Source organism: Rhinopithecus roxellana, chromosome 14, assembly GCF_007565055.1.
Source record: "Rhinopithecus roxellana isolate Shanxi Qingling chromosome 14, ASM756505v1, whole genome shotgun sequence".
NCBI classification, from domain to species: Eukaryota; Metazoa; Chordata; class Mammalia; order Primates; family Cercopithecidae; genus Rhinopithecus; species Rhinopithecus roxellana.
In genome coordinates this window covers 133,971,101-133,979,667 of record NC_044562.1, presented here as the reverse complement: position 1 = coordinate 133,979,667, position 8,567 = coordinate 133,971,101, and the positions used below count along the sequence as shown (strand labels likewise).

General features: G+C 57.3%; 1 protein-coding gene across 1 annotated transcript; it reads left to right on the top strand.

Annotated features, from left to right (window-relative positions):
* The first annotated feature begins 2,675 nt into the window (after window positions 1-2,675).
* EN1 (engrailed homeobox 1) lies at window positions 2,676-8,168 on the top strand. Its single transcript, XM_030916836.1, has 2 exons — window positions 2,676-4,025; window positions 7,068-8,168. The coding sequence occupies exons 1-2, from the start codon at window positions 3,155-3,157 to the stop codon at window positions 7,382-7,384; spliced, it is 1,188 nt and encodes a 395-aa protein (XP_030772696.1). The 5' UTR covers window positions 2,676-3,154; the 3' UTR covers window positions 7,385-8,168.
* The last annotated feature ends 399 nt before the right edge of the window (window positions 8,169-8,567 follow it).

Here is an 8,567-nt window from a genome sequence, read left to right as displayed (position 1 = left end):
GGAGCGCAGGGCGGCGCGGGGTACCGAGCGTCCGGGCCAGGCCGGGCCTGGGGGAGGTGGGGGGACGAGCCAGCGCGCAGAGTGCCGCCTAATCCAGCTCGAGCTCGTGGGCCGCGGGTGCATTTATCATCCCATTACTGTAACAAATCCGGGCTCCACTACATGAAAGGTAAAATGAATTACCGACGTTAAGCCGTCAATAAAGTCATTTCTGTAAATGGTGTCTCCAAAGGGCCGCCGCATTATTCAGCTGGCTTTATCAGCTGGCTGGAAATTACGTGGAGGAGCCGGGCCGCGCGGCGCGCGGGGCCGCTCACTTTGATTAAGCGTCTTGCCAGCGCGATGTGACAGAGCTTTTGACCAGGGTTTTATTCACAGGCCTGTGATGAACGCCAAGCTGATCAGGCGGAATGAAGAGTAATTAAAACCTATAAATTATCTTCCGCAGCCCTTCTCGAGGCGTCTCCTGCAGGCGAGATAAGGCGTCGAGACCCTATTTACCGCGCTGAAAGGGACCGCGGCGCACAAAAGCTACGCGGCTAAATAGGATATTGATAGTGTCCTAATTAGAATTTAATTAAGTACCCACGCTTGCTTGCGGGATAAAGATTTCAATTTTGCGAACTTAAATATAAATAAAATCCCACCCTCATTTCGGGGAGAAGGGGTGGGGGCGCCTGGAGATTTCGGGGAGCCCTTTGGTGTGCGACTGAAGAGGACTCGGGAGACTCCAAAGTGGGGTTGGAGGCGGCTTGAGAAGGTTGAGAAGACTGTAGCGCAGCGTTAGGGAGAGAGGTTTTCTCCCCTAGGCTGCAGTGCAAGTCTAGCCGGGAACTCAGCCCCGGAAATCGGGGGACCCTCGCCTGCTCCCAAGATGCGGTGAACAATACGAATTCCTGCTCTCCACCAGCCCTTTTGAGAAACTTCAGCAACTGCGGTGTTGGTTCGACTTACTGTGGGTTTAGTTGCATGTTCCTCCTAGCCTAACCCCCTGTGACTTTTCTGGAAAACTGGAGGTAGGGGGATTATTTCGCATGTCACAAATAGACAATATTTCCAAAGAGATACTTTCTCTACTGTCCCAGTTGGGGAGGGCGTTCAGGGCGAGGAGGTCCACTGGAGCTCTAAGATGACACCCCTGAAGGCCTCGTTTGCCTTTCTCGGCCACCGCAGGCTTCAGCATAGTCGGATACTGGTCCTCCAAAACGACTCCGGAGACAGGTCCCGCAGGTGCCTAGAGCTTCAGTCCACAAGCCACCCCCGTCCCTCACATTCCCAGTTATGAGAAAACTTTGGGGGTGCCTCGACCAGGAAACAGCGAAAAAGAGCCCGGCAGACGGCAGAGTGATAGCAGCTAGAGGAACCGCATTCCCCTCAAACTAGGGAAGAACGCACAGGGCTGGAGCCGGAGTCACCCAGGGAGTTGGGAGCAATCCCCGGAAATTCAGTTACCCTGCAATTGAGGGAAAATTCTTGTTCACAACGTCAGCTGGCCAGGGCAAACACTTGGGGTGCAGCGCTTTTATTTATTTGATTCCACTTTGCAGGGAAATCTAACACAGAGGTTACCCTGAACTCTAAAAGCTAGGGCCTAGCGCGCATCCGCGTTCTGACTCGCCGGCCCGGGGGCCCTCCTGAGATTCTGTGTTGCCCGGACTCCCACTGCCAGGGAAGGTACAGGCGGCTGGCGCTGGGGCTATTCCGAGCCCTCTGGGCTTGGCTCTATGGCGCCAGGACAGCTCCGGGGTGTTGTCGAAAGTCTGGACCGGGGAGGGCATGGGTTCGGATTCCCCACAAAGGGAAAGCAATGCAGCGGGCCGGCAGAAGACGTACAAACATAAACGCGCGACGCTAGCTAGGCGCAGCGGGCCTTTCAGATTTTGCTATTTGTGAAAAATAAATTGCGCCTCTGAAAGAAACCAACTCTAGGTCTATTTCACATCACCGACCTCCTTGTCTCACTCCCCCTGCCTCAACTACACACACCCAAACCCACACCGACCCACAAACACACAAACCGGCAGTGACAACAACCACTCATCCTTCATAACAGCAACACGAGAGAGAGGAGAAAATAAAAAGCTGAGGTTCTTAGGCGTGGGGGTGCAAAACAGCCAGGCTCCTGCCTACTGCCCCTGCTCCCGGCGCGCACAGACCCATAATCCTGCGTTTCTCCAACAAGTTGTTTATGGAGTTGCTTCTCCATTTGCCTACAACCCAAAATCCACCCCTCCCGGGTTTCTTCTGCCCCCTCCTCGGTCCCGGCCTGAAGGAGGGGGAGGGGCGAAGATGGGGGAGGGCGGACCCGACGCACAGGGCCAGCGCCGCGGCGCCCCCTCTCCGCCCGCGGCTGACGCCCCCGGATTATTTATCCGCAAAGTCCCGCGCGCGCCCATTGGGCCGAGGCCCGAGTGTCAGCGCGAGTCCCGGCTCGCCATTGGCTCCGCACACGTGCGGTCCCGACTCACGTGCTTCCGGTTTGAAGGCAAAAAGTGTGCCTGGGTGATTTTTTTTTTTAAGCGAGAGAGTTTGTGCAAAGATCCGAGCTGTCAGAGATTTGAAGAAAAAAAAAAAAAAAAAAAAAAAAAAAAAAAACCCAGCCCGGCGCTGGCGGAGACGCGCTCTCCCTGCAAAAAAAGCAAAGGCGATTAAAGGCGCTGCCAGCCTCACGCTCTGGGCACAGCTGAGCGTGACACTCGGGGAAGTCAAATCCCTCACTACTGCCTAGGAAGATGGCTAGACTTTAAATACTATTTTTTTCCCTTTAAGAAAAAAAATTATTGGAGCTTTTTTTCTTGCTTTCTTTTTCCTTTTCTTTTTCTTTTTTTCCTTCATTTTTTTGGCCGTGGCTTAAATCATTTAAATCAAATCATTGAATCTGGTTGCAGAAAGAAAAAAGAAATAGCCAAGTGTCTCCATATCTGGATGTCTACAAATTAGAGAGGGAGAGACAGCGAGATCTATCTGCTAGATAAGAGCGAGCGATCCAGGCCAGACGCCTGAGATTTTTTCCTGCACCCGCCCGTGCCTTCGCTGGGGCTTCGCCTGCCTCCTTCCTCTGCGCACCCCCACGGGCCGCTGGCAAAGTGGGGTGGGGAGCGAGGCGGTGGGGGCGGGGGCCGGCGCGGCGGCCGGGGCGGCGGGGCGGCCGAGCATGGAAGAACAGCAGCCGGAACCTAAAAGTCAGCGCGACTCGGGCCTCGGCGCGGCGGCGGCGGCGACCCCGGGCGGCCTCAGCCTGAGCCTCAGTCCGGGCGCCAGCGGCAGCAGCGGCAGCGATGGAGACAGCGTGCCCGTGTCCCCGCAGCCCGCGCCCCCCTCGCCGCCCGCGGCGCCTTGCCTGCCGCCCCTGGCCCACCACCCGCACCTCCCCCCACACCCCCCGCCCCCGCCGCCTCAGCATCTCGCGGCGCCTGCTCACCAGCCGCAGCCAGCGGCCCAGCTGCACCGCACCACCAACTTTTTCATCGACAACATCCTGAGGCCGGACTTCGGCTGCAAAAAGGAGCAGCCGCCACCGCAGCTTCTGGTGGCTGCGGCGGCCAGAGGAGGCGCAGGAGGAGGAGGCCGGGTCGAGCGTGACAGAGGCCAGACTGGCGCAGGTAGAGACCCTGTCCACCCGTTGGGCACCCGGGCGCCAGGCGCTGCCTCGCTCCTGTGCGCCCCGGACGCGAACTGTGGCCCACCCGACGGCTCCCAGCCAGCCGCCGCCGGCGCGGGCGCGTCTAAAGCTGGGAACCCGGCTGCGGCGGCAGCGGCGGCGGCAGCGGCCGCGGCGGCAGTGGCGGCAGCGGCGGCGGCGGCCGTAGCAGCCAAGCCCTCGGACAGCGGCGGCGGCGGCGGCAGTGGAGGCGGTGCAGGGAGCCCCGGAGCGCAGGGCACCAAATACCCGGAGCACGGCAACCCCGCCATCCTACTTATGGGCTCAGCCAACGGCGGGCCCGTGGTCAAAACTGACTCGCAGCAGCCTCTCGTATGGCCCGCCTGGGTCTACTGCACACGTTATTCGGATCGTCCATCCTCCGGTGAGTACCCAACTCCGGGCTGCGCCATGCTTTCTGGCCCCGCGGACCGCCCCAGAACGCCAAGCTGCGGCGCTAGGGAGAGCAAACCCGGCCTCGGGTACTCCAGTCTCTCACGCCTGCTTCCTCACCCCAGTTCCAGCAACAACCGAATGTTCACCCAGCTATGCGATCCTGGCCTCTGCGGCCACCACCCGAGAAGCTACAGCTCGTGGCACAGGAGGCTCGAGTCTCGATTCTTTGGTTTTGAACTCTGAATCCCTGGGGCCTTCTTTGTCTTTTATCTTTATTATTCTTAGGAAAAGGACACAGTCGATGATTTTCTTTCCAGGGTGTTTAGATATGGCAGGAAGGTGGGCCTAGTGATGTGTGTCTGAAATTACACCAGCCGGATCGTTCGGGGGCCAGATTGGACCAGAGAAGGCCTTGTTCAGAAAAATTATATTCACAGGGTGTCCTTACAAACACAAACACCATCTCGATATTTTCTGCGGAGAGACCGTTTACACTGATAAATATGGGGACACACAGGAAGACAGGGAGGAAAGCGTCTGAAAGCTGTCCCTCTCCCCTGGTCGGGTAGCGAAAAGAATCTGACCCGGGTGGGTAGAATCCAGGGAAAGGCAGTTGTCAAAAAGGTGGGTGCTGGCAGCCTCTGGTTGTCTGGAACTGACCAACAGTGGGAGAGGAGAGAAAACAGGTCAGGCTCAGGTCAGAAAGCGGGGCCAAGGGTATGAGAGCCAGTTTCCTCCGTAGCTTCTCCGCAGAACGGCTCCCACATCCTCCCCTCCCGGCACTTTCCTTTTTTCACCAGCACATCCAGCAGTTAGCAGATTTCTGGCATCCGTAGGCCTGCTTTTCTCGGCTTTCCTTCCACTACATTTCCGTGTGCCCCTCGCGCTTGGCGAACCCGAGGAGGAGACCTGAGCTGGGCTCCGGGACAGGAGGCCAAGGCCTGCCCGACGCCCAGGCCCGCAGTGTCTGGGAGAGCAGCAGAAGCTTTGGCCCAAGATCAGCACTCCAGGCGCCCGGTCCGGCAGGGGGCCGGGAACAACTTAGCCACGCGCCGCTTTCCTCTGGCTGGTCTCTCGCCGCCCCACCGTTGCCGGCCGGGCGCGGATCGATGCGCACTATCAGCTCCCGCCATCTCGAGCCCCGTTATTGACACGTCGGGCTCCCTGAACCTCCGAAAAGCTGCTTTGATTGACTCGCCTGATGGATAGAGTGATTGAGCTGTCAGGCTGCACGGCTCGGGCTGGCCAGGAGACTACGATTTTATTACAAGAGTCCGTGCCTCCGCACACGCATACAACAACACTTCAACATGTCCCGGATGCACAACGCGCAGTGGTGCCCTTTTGGGGCTGTTCGCATTTCCTGGGCTATTTCTCCCCGCTCAGCTAATTATGAATCTAAACCCCGGTTCTGCTCTGGAGAGGGCCTTGGCTTTGTTCTTGGCCACTTTCCTTCTTATGGGCCTGGGTAGGTAGGGGACCAGCTCCTTCTCCTGCTTGGGCAGTTGGGAGAGGAGGGGATGAGCCTCGACCCAGATCTGAGTCGCTGCAGTATGCTAGGCCTGGACTCTTTGTCATAGGACAACTGGTTACCCCAGGCTCTTGCCTGACCCAGGAGTAAGATGCCCAGCTTGCCTCTCTGTAGCTAGGTTTGGATATGCCGGCAAAGATCCTTCTTTCCAGACAGTTTTAGAGGTGAACAGGCCTGACAGGGACTTAACTTGGTTCAGCAAGCTACCTTATCCAAGACAGGAACCAGCAAGTAAATGCCAGAAGACTTGGGTGTGGAAGCGGGTGGGCAGAGGTGCAGGCTTTTGAGGCACACACCAACAGTTCAATCCTCTCCTGGTTTTCCCGCTTTCCCTCCTTCCTTTCTCAGTGGGCCCTCCTCCCAGACTAGTATTTGAAGGTAACTTCACCTTCCTAAGGAGGTTTCCTGTGGCCCCTTCCCATGCCTATCTGGCGGTCAAAGCACTTTATTTATTTATTTTTTTCTGGATTGTCCCTGTCTCCCTTCCTCTGCTTCTTTTTGCTCATGGATGGGGGAAGGGGCTGCAGTCTCCTTGCAGATGGCAGTAGGCAGAGAAAGCCAATCCGGCTTGTTTTTGTTATTCAGGAGCTTTTAATCCTGAAATTGCAGCAGCTCAAAGGGGAGATAAGGAAGACCCAGATAAGGGAGACCCTGCCCCACGCAGCTGGTTAGAGGATCCAAGGGGCAAGGCTGAAAACCCAGGGGCCAGGGTCAGGAGGATGGATGAGGGCCTTTTCTTCTCCTTCAGAGAAGGGGTGGTCCCTGTATCCCTGAGACCCTAGAGAAGGCTTCCTTTAGGCCAAAGAGAAAGAAGTCAAGGAGGTGTGTGTGTGGGGGCGGGGGGGGGGGGGCAGGGGGTTTGCGCAGGCAGACACCAAATACTTTGGAGCTGAGCAGCCTTCTCCCAGCCCGCTCACTATCCCGTTGTTTTCTGGGGTCAATAGCTACAAGCAGATGGTGTCTTATTGTAGGTTCTCCTGTAGGTACGATTCTTGTGGAGGAGAGGAGGATTAGTCTGTAGGCTGGCGACTCCCCCAGGGCCTGCCCTCACTGCCCTAGTCCTATCTATTCCAGGGCTGTAAGGACAGCAGGCCCCTGACCCCCAACTCTGGGCTGGGCCAGATGAGCTCCAAATATCTGGTCATCTTGGATTCCTTCCTTCTTGGCCAGAAAATGCTGTGATTTCGGTCTGTCCCTGACTGTCCTGTGAGAATTGGGGTGTGGGGTGCACCTACAACCTCAACTGGCTTTCCTTCACCCTTTGCCCTCCCAAAGGGAACCCGGAGACCCCAGTGGTCTGGCGAGGGGCACTTTGATCTAGGGATTGGCCGGCGGGAGGGAGCCAGGGGTTCAGCAGGGCCTCTGAGATGGCCCTGGAAGCGCGGGGCTCGCGGCCCAGCTCGGCAATGCAATTCTCACCGCTTCCTTTGCCCTCTCCCCCCTCCCTTCTGCCCTCCGTCCCCACCCCCACCCCCACCCCGGCCCTCTCCGCCGCTGCAGGTCCGCGCACCAGGAAGCTGAAGAAGAAGAAGAATGAGAAGGAGGACAAGCGGCCGCGGACGGCGTTCACCGCCGAGCAGCTGCAGAGACTCAAGGCGGAGTTCCAGGCAAACCGCTACATCACGGAGCAGCGGCGGCAGACCCTGGCCCAGGAGCTCAGCCTCAACGAGTCCCAGATCAAGATCTGGTTCCAGAACAAGCGCGCCAAGATCAAGAAAGCCACAGGCATTAAGAACGGCTTGGCGCTGCACCTCATGGCCCAGGGACTGTACAACCACTCCACCACCACGGTCCAGGACAAAGACGAGAGCGAGTAGACGCCACCGGCCGGGGCCGCGCGGTCAGGTCGCCGCGCCCGCGCCCCCTCCCGGCACCGCCGCCGTCGCCTCCCGGCCCCTCGCTGGGGGAGAAAGCATCTGCTCAAAGGAGGGAGGGAGCGAAGGGAAAAGAGCGAGAGAGAAGGAAAGAGAGCCTCAGAATGGACAATGACGTTGAAACGCAGCATTTTTGAAAAGGGAGAAAGACTCGGACAGGTGCTATCGAAAAATAAGATCTATTCTCTATTCACAGTATAAGGGACGAAACTGCGAACTCCTTAAAGCTCTATCTAGCCAAACCGCTTACGACCTTGTATATATTTAATTTCAGGTAAGGAAAACACATACGTGTAGCGATCTCTATTTGCTGGACATTTTTATTAATCTCCTTTATTATTATTGTTATAATTATTATAATTATTATAATTATTTTATCCCCTCTCCCTCTGCCTCGCTGCCCCTGGCCCAGTTTCGTTTTCGTTGCCTTTTTCATTTGAATGTCATTGCTTCTCCGGTGCCTCCCGACCCGCATCGCTGGCCCTGGTTTCTCTGGGACTTTTCTTTGTGTGCGTGAGTGTGTTTCTTTGCGTGTCTGCCCACCTCCTCTCCCCCACCTCCTGGGCCCCTTCTGTCGGTCTGTCTATTCTGCCCCCCTTTCGTTTTCCGAAGACTTGTTGAGAAATACGACCCCACAGACTGCGAGACTGAACCGCCGCTACAAGCCAAAGATTTTATTATGTTCAGAAACCTGTAGTCTGAAATAAAGTGTACACTGTGCTCACGAGCGCTGGCGGCCCTCCTGTTTGCGGGATCGGGAAGGGCGTGGGTCCAAGCACACAGCGCCCCAGCGCCCCAGCGCCCCTGCGCACGCCAGGCCGGGAGCCGGCGGGGCCTTGCGATCACAGCACAACGAATGCAGGGGCGAAGGGGAAGCACGGCCCAGATTCGGATTTGACATGGGTCTGAAGGGTCTGGCAGGACACGCCTGGTTTCCGATTGCGTTCAAGGGAACTCAAAGGCTGGCAAACCCAGTCCTGGCTTCGGAAATACTGCCCGGGTTGCCGGGCAGCTCCCTGCACTGGTCCAGGCCCAGCCCAGCAGCGGCCTCCTCCTGTACAGCCTGCTCTTCACTCCAACCTGCACTTTTCTGTTTCTTTTTTTCTTTTATTCCCTCTGGTGCAGG